General features: G+C 48.4%; 1 protein-coding gene across 4 annotated transcripts in view; it reads left to right on the forward strand.

Moving 5' to 3' along the window:
* Positions 1-17938, forward strand: part of ERN1 (endoplasmic reticulum to nucleus signaling 1) — an 82231-nt gene that overhangs the window by 45223 nt on the left and 19070 nt on the right. For 3 of the 4 annotated variants that reach the window (XM_035026280.1, XM_035026279.1, XM_035026281.1), the window contains exons 4-11: positions 786-858; positions 4806-4878; positions 7160-7282; positions 8478-8579; positions 9419-9680; positions 10942-11020; positions 11831-11996; positions 15671-15789. In XM_035026280.1, coding sequence (XP_034882171.1) covers positions 786-858; positions 4806-4878; positions 7160-7282; positions 8478-8579; positions 9419-9680; positions 10942-11020; positions 11831-11996; positions 15671-15789 — 997 coding nt within the window. Of the gene's footprint in view, positions 1-785; positions 859-4805; positions 4879-5825; positions 7283-8451; positions 8580-9418; positions 9681-10941; positions 11021-11830; positions 11997-15670; positions 15790-17938 lie in introns of those variants that run through there. The other variant, XM_035026282.1, reaches the window with a different exon arrangement.

The following is a 17938-nucleotide window of genomic DNA, read 5'->3' on the forward strand; positions in this document are numbered from 1 at the left end:
GCTTCCTTGAGATGAAACTCAAGTTGAGTTTTGAGCTTAAGCTGCCAAAGTCCTACCAAAGGGTTTAGATCTCTCCCTTTTCACTGTCGTACCATGAAAGGAAACGTGAACGTGACCTGCTACTAGAGAGTGTGTTATGGCCCCTGTAAGAGCTCAAATGATGGGACATCCTAAGCACAGAAAAGATTCAGCAAGGGGTTTTTGAGTTCCTGCTCCTAGTTCAGACTTCACCAGGTTAACCTTACCAAAGCCTACCTCGTATCTGCTTCACAGGAAGCCATGGACTGGAGACCATCAGCCATCTCCTTGGCATGTTTTCTCTGATGTCAAGCTTTCAGAGTCTGCTTTTATTGCCTCCAGTTTAAAAATAAATGTTTGTTGAACACTAAAGGTAGATTTGTCCTACCTGTTTATGTACTGTTCCATGCTATTAAATATTAATTGTTGAAGTTCTATACACAATTGACTTAGAAACTGAAAAGCAGACTTACTGGGTCCTTTTTCACTTACTTATCATCATCCAGAGTGCTTTGACCAAATGGTGATTTACTCTTCTATGGTTTTTTCCTTTTTTTTTTTTCTTGCAGGTTGCTTTTTTCTGCTCAAATATAGCCTATCACCATAGGGATATTTTATTTGTGGCTAAAAGTGAAAGAGCAGTGGGTGGAATTGTCTTATACACACACATCCCCCCTTCCCCCCAATCATGACTTTGCATGGCTTTGATATTTTGTTCTGCGCCCTGGGCTATAATTTATCACTAATACTTACTGCTCAACCTCTAGGCCTGCCTTCCTCCCAGATCCCAATGATGGCAGCCTGTATACGCTTGGGGGCAAGAATAATGAAGGCCTGACGGTGAGTGTATTTAGATTCTTTGTGTACTTCAGAGGTTCCAGACCAGTGGTCCTCAACTGTTGCACATTGAGATCACCTAAGAGCTTAAAAAAAAAAAATTCCTGGAGATTGTGATTCAGGTGGTCTGGAGTGAGATCTGGGCATCAATATCTTTTTTTTTTTTTTTTAAAGCTTCCCAAATGAGCTTTTATTTTTTTTATTTTAAAAAATTTTATCTATTTATTTGAGAGAGAGAGAGCACGAGTGGTGGGGAGGGGCAGAGGGCGAGGGAGAAGCAGGCTTCCCGCTGAGCAGGGAGCTCGATGTGGAGCTCAATCCCTAGACCCTGGGATCATGACCTGAGCTGAAGGCAGACGCTTAACCAGCGGGGCCACCCAGGCACCCATCTAAATGAGCTTTTAAATGGCAGCCAGAATCCAGAAACGCTGATCTAGACCAGCAGGTTCCCATGGTCCAGCCAGCACACTGGAGGGGTAGAATACTCCCTTTAACAGCAGGACTTCCTCTAACTAGAGATTCTCAAATTGGGGGTGGAGGGTAGTTTGAAGCATTGCCTACCCCCACCCACCCCAGCAAATGTCCCCTTCTGGCATGGGGAGCTGGTGATATTCCATTCCCATCCCATTGTCATTTGAGAACCTAGACCAGTGGTTCTCAGCCTTAGCTACACATTGTAATACCTGGAGAACTCTTAAAAAAAAAAAAAAAAAAAGTCTAGATCCCAATCCCAAAAGTTTCCACTTAATTGATCTAGGTCATCAGCAATTTTTAAAAGCTCCCCGGATAAGAGACTTTAGAAACAGGTCCACACTATGGTCACCTGATTTATGACAAGGGTGATGCTGCAGTGCAGTGGGGGAGGGTGGTCTTTCAATAAATGGCATGAGTCAGCTGGGATGTCCATGAAAAAGTATCTTAACTTCTGCCTCACACCAGACACACGAAACTTAGTTTCAGAGTGATGGCATACCTAAGTGTGAAATGTGAAATAAAACTTTAAGAAAAAAAAGTAGCAGAACATCTTCACAACCTTAGAGTAGGAAAAGCTTTCTTTCTTTCTTTCTTTCTTTTTTTTTTTTTGACTCGACTCCACACTGGGCGTGGAGCCCAGTGCAGGGTTTGAAAACAAAACCGTGAGATCAAGACCTGAGCCAAGACCAAGAGTTGGACGCTTAACCAGCTGAGCCACCCAGGTGCCGCAGAAAAGATTTCTTAAGTAGAATGAGATAAACAAAACAAGCACTCCACACTAACCATAAAGGAAAAAAACCAATATATTCATTTATATTAAAATTAAGGGTTTATCTTCATTAAGAGACACCATTAAGAGAGGCAGGCCACACTGTACTTGCAATACACATATGACTCCAACAAAGGATTCGTATTCAGAATATGTAAAGAACTATGGATTATTAAAAAGAGAATAGCAGAAGAGGATATCCAAATGGTCATTAAACATACGAAAAGATACCCAGCTTCATTAGTCATTAGGAAAATGCACATAAAAATCACAATGTCCTACTACTACACACTCACTAGAGTGGCTAAGATGAGGAAAATAGACAAAACGGGTGTTGGGGTGGGAAGTGGAGCAACCAGAGCTCTTGGACACTGGAGCAAGTGCAACTTGGCATATCCAGTTTGGAAACCGTTTGGCAGAATCTGTAAAGCTTTATGACCCAGTAAGCCTCCCCAGGTTATTATGTACCCAACAGAAATGCCTGTGTGTGTTCACCAAAGACAGGAACCCAAATGTACTGCAGCGTTACTGAGAATAACCGAGAGGTGAAAACTGCCCAGACAGCATCAATAGTAGACAGAATAAAGAAATTATGGAACAGTGATACAATTTAATAGTCTATACCAGTGAGAAGCAACAGTCTGCAACTCTTCGTGGTAACATGGATGAACCTCACCAACCAAAGGTTGGACAGAAGATGACAAACAAGAAAGGCTGCACACTGATTCATTTATATAAAGCTCCAAGACAGGAAAAACTAGTCTATGCTGTTCTGAAGTTAAGATAATGATTACCCTGGACGGTTATGATTGGAAGGGAAGGCAAGAAAAGGGCTTTCAGAGTGCTGGAAACGTCCCGCTGCTCCTTGTGGATGCTGGCTCTGTGGGTTGGTTCACTTTGCGCAATTTCACTGAGCTGAACTGTACACTTCCGTGTGCCATTTGTATGTTCTGTTTCAACAGAAAGTGTTTTTTTTTTTAAAAAAGCCTCCAAGTGATTCTAATGTGCAGCCAAGGTTGAGAACCAGTGGTCTAGAATGTAAGTGGCTATGAGTTCTAATCGGGATTTTTTTTTTTTTTTTTTAAGATTTTTATTTATTTTTTGACAGAGACAGTGAGAGAGGGAACACAAGCAGGGGGAGTGGGAGAGGGAGAAGCAGGCTTCCGGCCGAGCAGGGAGCCCGATGTGGGACTCGATCCCAGGGTCCTGGGATCATGACCTGAGCCGAAAGCACACCCTTAACAACTGAGCCACCCAAGTGCCCCTAATCGGGATATTTTAACCTTATCTTCTGAATACCCATGACTGGAACCGATGGGAGGAAGGCAAGCCTTGCATACAGGTGTGCATGTCCCACTGTCAGCATTTCCCTTCATATACCCAGAGCCTGTTTCTGAGTGCTCTGTTTGCTAGACACTGTGTGCAGCGATTTGTGGAAGTTTTCTCATGTTTCAGCAGCCCTCTGGGATAGAGACGTTATCCTACGTAAGAGGCATGGAAACTTCACCCATAGAGGTGAAGGAATGTGCCCAAGGCCAAAGTGTCAAGTGTTGGAACTTGGGACTTGAGCTCGAACTTCCAAAGGATGCTCTGACCACCACCCCTCACGTCTTCCTGTGTTGTGGGTTAACAGTTCCGCAAGCCATGTGTTTCCCAGTTTGGGCCTTGAACAGGCGGCCTGTAGAAATGCTCAGCAGACTATAGGGCTCCAGACTGGAAGCCTTGCAACGACCTTCTGATTCTCCAAAACATCTGGCAAAAACCCAGTCAGCCATGTCAGCCTCCTGTGGCATTTCTCCTTTTAAATGTGGGGGTAATGGGAAAATCCAAATGATTGATTATTTCAAGTTCTGTTTATTAAAGCTAGAGAGAAATCTTTTCTTTTTTGGAGAAAAAGATGACAGTGTAGTAGAAGCAGGTATCTGTAGAATAGTTTCAAGAACACAGAATGTTCCAAAAATAAAGTATACCGAAACGAACATTAACCAAAGGAACTCGTCACGTGTCAGCTGTAGACTCAGAAGACTCAGTTTTATGATGAAATGCAGTTGAAACATGTGAATTCTTTTGAGTTTAGTTTCTTTTCCTGCACCTACCATAATTTCTTTTTAATACCAAAAGTCTTAATTCTCTTGCTTTTTCAGTAGAGCATTATTTAATGAAAACATCAAAGTGACTTTTTCCACCTCAAACTCCTGGGTCACCCACATAATGACTACTTCTCCTTTCCCTTAAAGCTTCAGCTGGGTACTGAGGTTGCTTCTCTTCAGAATTAATCTCATGGCTCATCCACACTCTGAAAAGCATGTCATTCCACTCAGCCTAGCTGGCTCTGGGTCAATTTTCAAAGACAAGAGAGTTCTTTCTGCGCCCCCCCCCCCCAATTTCAAAAATTGTATAACTTCTCCATATTTGTATAAGTCTTTTCAGAAAAGGTTTGTGTCTCCCCCAGAGGTGCTCTGGAAAAGACACTTTAAGGGGCTTCTGGGGGGAGGTTATCTGGGAGCTGGAGGCTTGTTCAAAGTGGTTAAAGAAGCTTGGGGGGGCCCTTCTCCTTGGTTTCCAGTTAGGAAAACTCCCATCAACCATCCACACTGCTTCTCTCTTCTTAGCAGAATTGGGTAACAGAAACAGACTGTGCAGTAAAATTATAATAATTGCACAAGACTTGGTTAACTTATTTTTTCCTTTGCCTCCTTTTTTAAAGAAACTTCCTTTTACCATCCCAGAGTTGGTACAGGCATCCCCATGCCGAAGTTCAGACGGAATTCTCTACATGGGTAAGAGTTCTTGTTTTCAACACTGAGACTTTGATCTCTTTGGAAATGAGTCCCAGAATCTGGGAAAGTGGCGCGTCAGAGAGCGAGGTGTGCGGTGACTCCCCACCAGCCTTCTGGGAAAGGTCTTTCTTGCCTCGGTTGTGCTTGTTCGCGCCAGGATCAGCTGACCAATTAAGAAAGGGTTCCCCCCACTTGGGAGCAGACTTGACACCATTAATATGGTTACTCATTTAACAGGCTTTTAGCTGCTGTGTTGACTTACCCCTGTGATTTAAAGATTGCAACATACCCAGGAGCAATTGGATGAAATTTAAAGTGAACACAATAGTCTGAGCCAAGAAAGGGAAGCCAGGTTCTGCCTATTAATTATAGGACTTTCTTAGTATTTCCTGCTATCAGAATATTGGATAAAACAGCACTTAACAGCTTGGCTAGATAAGCTGCCTTCATATCTATGGGGTCACCTCTTTGAAAGCATCAGATCCCCTGCTTTTCTTTTACCGTGTTGCTGCCAAAATGTCAATAAAAATGCATTTGTAATACAAAGGAGAGCTGTGTTTATCTTGAAATCATAGTAGTAATAATATCCTGTATTTACATAGCAGCTTTCCTTCTGAGGAACTGAAAGTGCTTATTGCCTATTCATGCCTCGGGAGCTTTATGTGTATTCCTGGGCCTCAAGTGCAGGCTGGATTTTAATTTTTTGCCTGGACACAGGGGCTGTTGCTTTCTTCCACACCTTCAGGATGAGGAAGCCCCAAGCCTCGAGATTCAGAGGAAGTGATCAACATAGGCTTTCTCTCTCTCTCCTGAGCCATCTTCTTTTTTAAGATTTTATTTATTTATTAGAGAGAGCGAGCACAAGTAGGGGGAGGGACAGAGGGAGAAGCAGGCTTCCCGTTGAGCAGGGAGCCAGACGTGGGGCTTGATCCCGGGACCCCAGGATCATGACCTGAGCCGAAGGCAGACGCTTAACCAGAGCCACCCAGGCGCCCCATCCTGACCATCTTCTGACTGTGTCAGTGTTGTCTGTCTGGGCTTCTAACTTTTACCAGCGGTTCATCACTTACGTTGCATTTAGGATAGTGTGTTTCTATCATCTCTGTGTGGTGCCCTCTTAAGTGAGTTCATTAAGCATATTTAAAACTGTGGCAATTGCCCAGTCCATCCTTTAAGAGGTAGCTGAGTTACGCAGACTGTAATGGTCCTCGAAGTCACCAGAAGGGTGTCATGCCAGATGGAAAGGGATCATGGGCATGGCTGTTTGGTGATGTTTTCACTCTATCTGCAGATCTTTTTCACATTAAGATTTTGTCGTTGAGAACAGAAAACTATCATCCATGGACAAGTTTCACATATGTAGACTAGGCCTGTATGTTACACCTGTTGAACTGAAGGTAGCTCCAGCAAATTCTGATGCCCTGTCTGTGATCTGTGATCACAGACATGTGATCTTCCTGACATCTCTGTACTCTGCTTCCAAGAGTCCCTTGAAATAGGACCGTTGGCCAATAAGTGAGGAAGATCCCAGTGACCAGAGGCCGTGCCTTACAAAATAGAAATGCATACCTTATGGTGAATGTGTTGACTTTCAGATGGGAGGCCCATGCTACCGACCCAACATTAGCGGGTTGCTCTGGTGTATGTACCGTAGAGACATGTTCACACCTTTTAATCAGCAGACCAAGGTGTGGGGGTGTAGTGTGTGTGCCTGGGGAATAACTTACTGGCTGGAGTCCGGGGCTGAGATAAGTTTGGCCTCATTACCACCAGGTTGCAACCAACTCTACTACCTAGTCCCAGGTACCAGCTAATTAGAGTTATAAACAGTAACTGTAGATCCTCTTTACATGTGGGCTCCTTAGTAGGGGTGTGGAGATCTATGAATGTTGGTTACCAGGGAGGTAAACCCTGGGTGCATTTCTCTATTTATATAGATCCTAGTCTGTGGGAAAAGGATTGTCCTTCAGAGGCCAGGCTTTTCATATTTAAGGCCACTCATCAAAGCAATGAAATCTATGAGTTTTATTAGGTTTGAAGACATTTTTAAACCATCATTAGGCTATTAAGTTATTATAAGACCCAGTGGGCCAAGAAGTTTTATTAACTCTGCAGTAGCATTCACCTTGTCACCCTCAGAGCATCATAGAAATGTCTTCAACACCAGGAGAACTCTGGGCCTCTCAGCTCAGAAAACATCTTGGCCTGCTAGTTTGGCAGGGATACATTTTTTTCCATATGGGGTGAGTGTAAACCACAGTGTGTCCTTGTGACCTTTTAGGTAAAAAGCAGGACATTTGGTACGTTATTGACCTCCTGACTGGGGAGAAGCAGCAGACTCTGTCATCGGCCTTTGCAGACAGCCTCTGCCCTTCAACCTCTCTGCTGTATCTTGGGCGAACGGGTAAGAAGGGACCTTCTGTTGTGTACAACCTGCCTGTTTCCAGAAAAGGATGTGAAGTAGCCTCTCCCTGGGTCTCTGCTCCGGGCTTTATTCTCTAGAAGGTGGCCAGAGCTGTCTTCTCCAAACACAGATTTTACCACGTTGTTCCCCTTTAGAAGCCCCCCTGATGGCTCCCCATGGCCTGAGGGATGAACCCACAGCACCATAGGCTGCAAAGCCTCCGTGATGCAGCTATGGCCTCTTTTAGCGCCTCTCTGGCTGTATTTCCCAGATTTAAACATTTTCCAATCAGTTCCCAGAATAAGCATTGCTATTTTTAAAGATGTTCCGCAGTAGGTCCCTCTCCACCAGGTATGCACCTGTTTGGCTTGATTTGATCTTGACCCTGAGGACTTCTTTATAGTGAGACTCTTCCAGCTGGAGCGTCAGTTCTGACCCCTCTCTATTTTCTCTGTATTCAGCTTGAAAACTGAATGGTTTCTTCTTCAGCCCCTCTGTCTCACATTATATCACATGCAGTTAAGAGAAACTGCTTGGCACTTTCTGCGTCCTGCCTGGAGATCTCCTCAGCCAGACCCGCAAGATCCTTAGGTGCTTTCTTGTGCTTTTCCAAGTTACTGCAAGCCGTGGTCCTACTAGTAGAGTGTCTCGTGGTGTGACCTGGGCCACCCCTTTGCAGCTTCCAGGAGCAGTTTCCTTACTGCTCCTTCGGTCTCCACGTCAGCCTGCCGCCCTCTCCCTGCCATCGTGTCCCAGCCAATGCCACACGTTTCCATGTGTTGTCGTGGCCCTCTCCCACATCTGGGTGCCGGTTTCTAACATCAGCTAACTGTTGCTGTATTCTAAACCACCCCATCACTTAGGTGGTTTTAAACGACACCGTGATAAAAAAAATAAAACAGTGATGTGCAATAAAAAAAAAAAAGTAAATAAACACGGTGATATTGATTCTGTGAGTCTTGAGTTCAAGGGCACAGCGCAAGTGCCCTGTCCCTGCTCCACATGCTGTCGGCCAGGTTCACTCATGTGTCTGGGACTTCGGTTCCCGCCCACGTGGCCTTTCTCTTGCCCCGTGGACGGCCTGGACGCTTCACACACGGTGTGGGGAGGGTTTGTCTGTTGCAACGTAGGTAAGGTCGGCACCTCAGCGGGTGCTGTGGCCCCTGCAGGTGACCGGCTGGTGTGTGTTCTCCAGAGTACACCATCACCATGTACGACACCAAAACCCGTGAGCTCCGGTGGAACGCCACCTACTTCGACTACGCAGCCTCTCTGCCCGAGGACGACGGGGACTACAGTAAGTGCTCCCGGCGGCTCTGCACGGCTGGCTGGGTACGTGTGACCGCTGAGGAAGCCAAACGCTGGGTTTTCTTTTAAGGCACTCTCAGCCACCAGCTTCTGGGCTTTCTTAAGGCTTCGACAGTCGGTATTGAAGGCCGGGGCCTGGGCGAGAAGTGCGGAGGGGAGCCTTAGTAGAACGGGTGGGCCATTTAGCCTGAGAGGAGGGAGGATGCGCCTTGTTGAGTCTCTCTGTGTCCCAGAAGGAACGTACCACAAACCCATGGGAAGCAGAACTAAGTACCTGCTGTGACGTGAACAACCCACCCCCTAAATGGGACTCATCCCTTAGTTTATTTCTCTCGTAAACGTTCCCCCAACTCAAATGAAAACTGAAAGCCAGTTTTGCCATCTGAACACTGATACCTGAAAATTTGACAGAAATCTCCTCTGTGGGGCAGATGTGGGCCGTGTCAGTGGTCAGCTTTGACTTTCCACTCCATCAGTTGGTTCGAAATGATTGCTATAAAATATCCGAATCCTAGGCCTCTCCACTGGCTCTTTCCTCCTCACTGTTGACTCGCACTAATTGCATAGAGCGCTAAAGAATCTCACCAAGTAAATTGCCTTCCCCAGAGTGGTCCTATCTTATGTTTATAAAGCAGGCAGCTCTCACTGTCCTGATGTTGTAGGGCCTGTGCAGGTTCATTGGAAACAAGTGAAATTGTCAGGAGGGTATCTGAGAATACTCCAGAAGCCTTGTTTCCTCTAGCTGAGTGACTGCCACTTGCCAGGACAGAGAGGATGTGGTCACAAGATGGGGTGAGACCGCATGCTTTGTTTATTTGATCTGTACAGAGATGTCCCACTTTGTGTCCAACGGCGACGGGCTGGTGGTGACCGTGGACAGTGAATCCGGCGACGTCCTATGGATCCAAAACTACGCTTCCCCCGTGGTGGCCTTTTATGTTTGGCAGAGGGAGGGTCTGAAGAAGGTGATGCACATCAACGTCGCCGTGGAGACCCTGCGCTACCTGACCTTCATGTCTGGGGAGGTGGGCCGCATCACCAAGTGGAAGTACCCGTTCCCCAAGGAGACGGAGGCCAAGAGCAAGCTGACGTGAGTCAGGGGACCCTGGGCAAAAGAGGGCAGCCGTGACCCAGACGTCCCGGTCCTGCTGCAGTGTGGCAGACCGTACACAGGATGCCACGGTGCAGGGCACGTCTCTCGGAAGCCACGAGGTGGATAAAGAGCCAGGACTGGCTCAGTCGGAAAGCTTGTAATGCGTATAAGAACCGGGGCATCCCTTGACGCTTCGGAGTTCTCAAGTATTAAATAAATCAGAAATATGGACAGGGATAAGAGACTGCTGATTCAGAACCACAGTACAGTTTGGATCTATCTCAGCTGACGGGAGGATAAGAGCTATCTTTACCTTTTAACTTCCTAAATTTTCTAAATTTTTTACCGTAAGTTATATTCGTTTCCAAAACCAGGGAAAGAGTATTACCGCATGTATGCCTGAGCCTCAGCAGGCTTGTGTTCACCATCCCCGCCTGTTAGCAACCTGCACCTCGCTCCCTTGGCCTTGCCGAATCCCCATTTCCCGCTCTGCAGAGCTGCTGAGAGAGCGGATGAGACTGGGAGAGTGCTCTCTAAGTTGTACAGCACCTTTCACACGAGAGGTATCTCTTGAGAGAGGGTTCAAGAATTTAGTGGACGACCAACCCCAAACTGGCAATGGATGGTAACCACAAGGGGTCTGGAGGTGCAGCCCCTGCCTTTTCACGCTGACCCCACAGACAAAGCCGGACCCTCCCCCCACCTCACCCCTCGATGCCCCAGGCAGGGACAGCCCACCAGCTGGGGGAGCAGAAGCCTCACCCAGATTGGAACTTTTTGTGTATCCCTTTGCTGTAGTCATCCACCTGAGAGCAGCTAACTGTTTCTTAGGGCTTCTGTGGAACCTCTAGACTCCCAAAGAGTCACAATTCAGAATGGCAGCTCGGCTGTCAGAGCGGGCTATGGCCAGGGCCATCTTAGCGGCTTTGCAGTGGCCACGAGCATTCAGTCCTTCCTGGGGGAGCACCATCCGTGGTTATTTCTGCAGGCCGGCGTGGGGATGGTCCAGCGCAGCCCTGCCCTTGGCAGATGAGGAAAGCAAGGCTTGCAGTTAGGTGACTTGTGCGCGTCTCTGGAGGCGGTGACAGCTACCCAGGACAGTAGCCCTGCCTTCACGTCCCCACTGCCCGAGTGCCAGGGTTTAATCTGGTTATTCTTAGCGTGGCGTTTGGGCCTGGGATACTTCTCTCCAGAAAGGCCCCTTTTGTGGGACACAGAAATTGAATGGCTGGAATGCGTATTTCTGCTTGTCTTCTAGGCCCACCCTGTATGTTGGGAAATACTCTACCAGCCTGTATGCCTCCCCCTCCATGGTTCACGAGGGGGTCGCCGTTGTGGTAAGTCTCCTCTGGGCGACTCACAGGTGCAGCCTCCTCCCAAGCACTCCTCTTCCATTTTGGCAAAGAATGACTCAACTATATTTGAACATCCTGCGGGGAAAGATTGCAAGACACTGGTCTTAGACCCTCAGAAACAGTTTTTGCATATACCACATTCTACTTCTTGAGGAAAGATGCATGACAAGAGCAGCTTCTTAAGCCAAAGGAGCTCGGTCATTCCGCTTTGCTTTCCTGTTCAAGTCTAAACTGCCCAGGCTGCTGTTCACGCCCTCCTCCGTCTCCGTCCGGGCCCTCAGGGCCCTTCTGCCGCACTGCTTGGGGCTCTGTGTGAGTTGTACAGCCCATCTTCTCCCCAGTTCCAGAAGGTTCCTGTTTGCCTTTCTCCACCTTTGTTCAGGCCGTGCCTCACGCGTCAAATGCCCTCCCTTCCTTTTTCCTGCTCAAATCCTTTCCATCCTTTGGTGACCCCTCGAGGCCTCCTCAGACCTCCCCAGCCTCTTCCAAGTGCAGAGCCAGCACCGGGCTCCTGGCCGGAGCTTCTTCCACCCCTCACTTACCGCTGCTTCTCCCAGTAGCCTCTGGAAATTCCACACGCATTCTTCCCAAGTCCCAGACAGAAGAACTTAGATGTCCCTGATAAAGGTGTCAGCGCAACAGTGTCACGTGTTGAGGGAGGAGCTGCTGCCATCTGAGGGCCTTTGTGTCTTGCTCTGACTGTTCTGGACCAGCCCCACACTAGAAATCGCTTCCCTTGGGTGCACGTCTACAAGAGCTGCCCCAGACCTCGCTCCTGTGCTTTATTCACAGCCCCGAGGCAGCACTCTTCCTTTGCTGGAAGGCCCCCAAACCGACGGGGTCACCATTGGGGACAAAGGGGAGTGTGTGATCACGCCCAGCACAGACCTCAAGTTTGACCCTGGGCTCAAAGGGAAGAACAAGCTCAACTACCTGAGGAACTACTGGCTTCTGATCGGTAAGAGCGGGTTTTGCATCCGTTCCGGCCGCCACGTGCTGCCCCCTGGTGGGCAAAGGCCGGCCTCGCTAGTGACCGTGGTCAACTCGGCACTGGGCTCAGTTCAGGTCCAAGATAGTCTTTTCAGACCTGGGGCCGTTCTTACCCCCAAGGAAAAGAAACAGGGTAGCTGTGTTACCAAGTCAATTCTCAAAAGCCATTTAATGTTCCAAAACCCAAGTACTGAGTTAACCTTTGTGCAGTTCTCTGGCACACTGACCGTCTGTTTGTGCCAGGCACTGGCACTAAGCGCTTGAGAACCCACCTCCTCATTTCTGCCAGTAGACACCCTTGTTATTCCACTTAGGGGAAACCAGGGCGATTCCTATGGAAGAGTTCCCTGGGGGCTGGGGGGAGGGGAGGGTTGGAGACCCAGGAGGGTTGGAAGCCATGAATAGATCAAGGCTGGACTTGGGTCAAGGAGCCACGGCAGAAGTCCCTGGTGTGTGTGTGGGGGGGGGCTTTTCCTTTCGCTTCTGTTGTTGCTGTCCTTGCTAATGGCCCTCAGGGGGAATTGGGGGGTCCCGTCAGCCACAGAGATAAGTTGAGATGACACTCGAAGGCAGTGAGTGTGACAAATGAAGGCAGAGTCACGTGAGAAGAGCTGTGTCTCTGGCAAGTGTCCCATGTAATTAGAGCGGGGCAGAGTTTTCTCGAGTTTGATTTGCCTTTGTGTGCCCCGTCTCCCCCAGTTCCGCTGCCTCCCGGCCCCAGAGGTGGTGAGAGGTGGGGATGTGGCCTCGTGAGGGGGGCCAGGAGGCAAGTGGGTGCCAGCTGCTGAGTGGAAGGGGGCAGAGAGAGGGCAGCTCTGGAGGCACCAGGAGGGGATGTGGAGCGGCTCGGAAGAGTGTGGGCCCAGGAGGCCTCAGGATCGGCCCCGAGGCAGCACCCGGGCTGGTGGGGGGTGGTAACTGGGTGTTGCAGACAGGAGCCTGAGCCTCCTGGAGTCCTGATCAGTCCCTTTATGGTTGTCCGGGTCTTGTTCTTCCTGACTCCCTGTAGCCATTTTTTCTCTGCTTATTATTTCTACCAAATAATGGGCAAAGGAGGTAACAGTAATTCTGCCCTTTTTTTTTGAACAGAAGTAGTTTCAAGAGCATGTGTGAGTGGGCCATGTGGGAAAATAGCTGTGAGTGAAGGCCATTAAAATTACAAGGTCACATAGTTTTCTGTACCAGTTAAGGGATACATAAACTGCCCACCAGTGGCTAAGAAGTGAAAAAATTATTGGAAACTAAGGAAATGTATACGTAAGACTATAAAAACTATGGGGGAAAAGTCTTCATGGCTAGGTCGCAAAATGATACCCTTTTAAAGTGGAAAGGTTGTCCAAGTAAGAAAACTGAGAAACTCAACAAAGTATGAAGAAGTAAATTAGGGAATCACCCCACACTTCTGAAGTCCCCTGGAGGAATTCCAGAGCTAGTCATTTTTTAGTCAATTTTAAATAAGGAACTACTTGACAATCTTTGCAGAGACTCGGGGCCACAGGTAAAATGACATGCCCTTTTATGTCCAACTGTGTCCTTTGATTTGGTTTTTGGGGAAGACATTAAGGATATCCCCACTTCCACGTTGGTCTTGAAAATAAAATGAGTCCACTTAGCTTGAGCGGTGTGGTCTCTGGGTTTCCCCAGAGCAGTGGCGCTAACCTGGGATGCTCTTGACTTCCCCTGGGAGTTTTGTCAGATTAGCATGTATGACCCCTGGAGATCCTGATTCAGTAGGTCCGGACATGATGATGATGATAAATAAATCACGAAGTCCAGGTACTGTTTGTACAAAAATGTGTTGGGATCTCCTGATGATGCTTGTGGAACAGTTGGTTCAGCGTGTGTAGCATGAGAGCACCAGAGGCCCAGCTGTGGGAGACGCCTGTCTGTGAGCAGAAGTACAGCAGGAAGCGAGGATCCGGGCCAGTCCTGTCTGTAGTGGTCTGTTGCCAGGTCACTAGCAGGGAGGCAGGACTTGAAACCCCGGGAGCAGGCCCCGGGGGTGGGGCAGCCAGGGCTCTGTAGTGCAAGTGGACACATGGGAGAGCAACCCGTTTTCTCCTGGGAGGGGGAGGGGGAAGGTTTCTTGTTAGTGAGCCTCAGAGGTACCCAGAGAAACTCACATTCAGATGCCCGGGCCCCATCAGCAAGTCCGATTCCAGGGTCTGAAGCAGGTAGACCCCACACGAGGACATCATGCTTCCCAACAAAGCACGTCTCACAGTTCTCACAGACAAGGGGAAACTGGTGGTGGTTCAAAACAAGACGAGGTTTCCCCAAAGAACGATCTTGTAGAGGGGCTCCTGGGTGGTTCAGTCGGTTAAGCGTCTGCCTTCAGCTCGGGTCATGAACCCAGGGTCCTGGGGTCAAGCCCTGTGTCAGGTTCCCTGCTCAGTGGGGAGTCTGCTTCTTCCTCTGTTCTCTCTCTCTCTCAAATAAAATCTTTAAAAAAAAAAAAAAAAAAGAACAATCTTACAGAGAACTGATCTAAAGATTTTTCCAGATCAAGAAATGTACATAGTGTGGACTAGTTCTTGTTTATTTTTGTCTTAGAAATATAGACCATAGAATCTCTGATAGGTTTGGGACAGCAGTAGAAAGATCATAGGGTGAGATCCAAATCACAGGGAGAGAACAAAAAAGGAAAGTGTGTCCTGGGGCCAACAGCCCAATGAGAGAGAGTTAACTGGCTCTTCTGGGTAATATAGGAGTCATTTAACGTTAGAGCTAAATAGATTTTCAAGCCATTATCGAATCCCAGTTGCCTATTGTATTCAACTTTGTCTCTCTTACAGTAATATGCACACAGTAGATGCTCAATAAATGTGTAACATATACTAGGTAGTCTTCAAATAGCGTAGAGAACAGTGAGTGAGCGCTGAGAAAACCATGACCCCCTGCTCCCGTAGCAAATGCATCCTGTTTCTCTCTTGTGAATAATTCACCACTTCCCAGGATGGAAGCTCCCATTTAGATAATAGGAATAGAACTCCACCTGAGCAATTTAAATACCAAGGTGGGAACGTGATCACCTTAGTATAGTGATGTTTACAGGGTAGGCCTTCAAGGGAGAACTGCTTGAATTTTTTTTTTTTTAAAGATTTATTTATTCATTTGAGAGAGCGAGAATGAGAGAGAGTACATGAGAGGGGGGAGGGTCAGAGGGAGAAGCAGGCTCCTCGCCGAGCAGGGAGCCCGATGCGGGACTCGATCCCGGGACTCCAGGATCATGACCTGAGCCGAAGGCAGTTGCTTAACCAACTGAGCCACCCAGGTGCCCCGAGAACTGCTTGAATTTTTAATGAAGCTTCAAGATGCTTCAGCAGCCCACAAGGTAAATTAGGAATTACCCACAGAAGTCTTGCTCTGAACATATCCCAAAGATCCTGATTCATCTCTCCTGACAAGGACACTTCTTTGCCCCTCATTATGAGATCCAGAACATTGTATACCTGCCACTGGGTAATAAAATTTTTGTCCTAATGATATTTTTCTGGTAACTGCCTCTCCTTTTCTCTTGCTTTACAAATGTGGGTGTTTGCACTCTGGGCCCCTCAGTGGGGAGCAACTGTTGCCTAAGCTTAGCATGGAGGGCTACCACTGTGGGGAACTGGTCTCATGGAAATTTGTTTCCTCTCATAGGACACCATGAAACCCCCCTGTCTGCATCTACCAAGATGCTGGAGAGATTCCCCAACAACCTGCCCAAACATCGGGAAAACGTGATTCCTGCCGATTCAGAGAAGAAGAGCTTTGAGGAAGTGAGTGGGGATGTGAACAGTTAGTTTCTGGCTCCTCGTGTCAGGTGCTGGGGGAAGGCATTTGCCCTTGCCTTTGGAGCTTGCAGTGGACTCAGGAAGGGAGAGGAATGCTGGGGAACCCATAGCCAACATCACCCAGTGAAGGCCTGGTGGGTAGGAAGACAGAGCGCTTAGTGAGGGCCGTGGGAAAGGCAGAGGGACAGGGGAGGGAGTTGGCCTGGTGGGACAGAAGTAGAGGGCACCGGAGGACAGAGAACAGCAGAGATGAAGGCCTAGACATGGGACGAACCCTACGTGTGCAGCTCTGGGGCTGAGACCAGATCTGAGGCCACCAGGTGGGGGGCAGTGGGAAGTGGGACCACGTGCTGCAGAGGAACCATGTTACCGAGCTTTGCTTGCGCCTGGCAGTGGAGCCAACGGTTGATGAGAAGAGGAGGTGGGAGACCTGAAGCTTCATGAAGCCACGAGTGGCCCTTTGGAAGCGGCCAGCTTGGCTGCTCGGTCTGGTAGAAGCTTGGTCTGGCAGGGACCCAGCGTGCCCACAGAATGGAGATTTGGGCAGCAGGGAGGCCCACCCAGGTGGTAGCTGCCATGAGCCTCTGACCTGGGCTGCCCTCCTGCAGCTCTGGAGAGACAGAGTGCCAGGCAGGGTCTCAGCTGGATGCGGATGGCCACCCAGATTAGGATGGTCAGAGGGGAGTTAAGAAAGGGATTATTCGCACAGATGTGGACAGCCCTAGGGGTTCTCTTAGCATCCTTTAGCCTGAAGTTGGGAGGTGGAGCTTCAGTTGACATACTCAGAAACCCCAAAGAATTGGACCTCCTTTCCCTCCCCCTGCCCCAATCTGGTGTGTGTCCCAATCAGGAACCAGAGGGCAGGGAGACTCTGCTGTGCCCATAGGTGGCCGCCTTCTGAGGCAGAGCAGGTGGAGAAGGCGGGAGGGTGGTTCTGCAGGGGGGGGGATTCCAGCATGGCCAGTGGGGTGGGGAGGGCATCCAGAGAAGCCATTTAGACTTGGCAACTTCTGCAACCCTGCCGTGGGGGACTCGAGCCTGAGAGGGGCCTGGACTATGGGCAAGGTCCGAGAAAGACGAGGGGGGCTGGCTGATATGGGGACCGAGATCACCACAAGTTCACTGTAAGGCTCAGATTTTATCCAGAGAGAAAGGGAAGGAAAATTATATAGCTGTTTAAGACTAGAGCGAAATATCTCGAGTTGCCTGTCGTCTCTGCAGGTAGCTAGTTAGAGAAGCACACTGAGTCCTAAGACAGGGATTTTGGAAAACTTTGGTGCCATAAGGTCTTGATCTGATGTTGATCTTATTAAAGTCACTCATATCTACCACTAAACACGTAGAAAATAAAAGTATAGAGAAGAAAATAAGACAGATCCTTAATCTAATGCCCAGAGATAGCCACAGTTAAGATTTTAATAATCATCCAAACTTGAGCAGAGCTTTTAAAAACTCCATTAAAATACTCTGAGGTGCATTTATATGGCAACAAGACAAGCTTTTTAACAAACACTTGACCGAATATAAACCTAGTGTTGTTCCCGGTCACACGCTCAGCAGACATTCCTCAGCTGTCTGCTCCCCACCAGCTGCGCCGCCCCCACCCCATACACCGTGGGAGTGGGGCAGCCAGAGGGGAGAGAGGCACAGGCAGAAGTCTGGGCCCTGGGGGGGGCAGGGGGGAGGTGTGCAGGGCGGGCCATGCCAAGGTCTGCGCTTGCTGGGAGGCTGTGTGTTCGCCTCACTGGGTAGCTGGCGACGGCACTCCCGGGACACGGAATGTTTGAGAACACATCGATGCATTTTCCCAAACTGATCTTGGAGTCCTAGAGACTCCCGGAAGCTGGGACGGGAGGTCCGCTTTTATCTGGTTTAATTTTGGGCTTCCAAGTAAAGTTTTCTTTAACAAAAGATTCTGATGCTTTTCAGAAACTTTGAAAAATACTGGGATATGTGAGAAAAATGATTTTGCTTTTGGAGTTGCCCTGGAAGTTTACAAGCAACAGAAGCAAGCTGCTTTATTATTCTTCAGCCATGTGTGTGCGCAGACACAGGGTTTTCCTTTTTAATGTGAAATGGTTTTATTAAAGTGACTATCAACTTTTTCACCAGCCTTTGTCACTGATGACATCAG

The sequence above is a fragment of the Mirounga leonina genome, unplaced genomic scaffold, assembly GCF_011800145.1.
Source record: "Mirounga leonina isolate KUSES-001 unplaced genomic scaffold, KU_Mleo_1.0 Mir_197, whole genome shotgun sequence".
NCBI classification, from domain to species: domain Eukaryota; kingdom Metazoa; phylum Chordata; class Mammalia; order Carnivora; family Phocidae; genus Mirounga; species Mirounga leonina.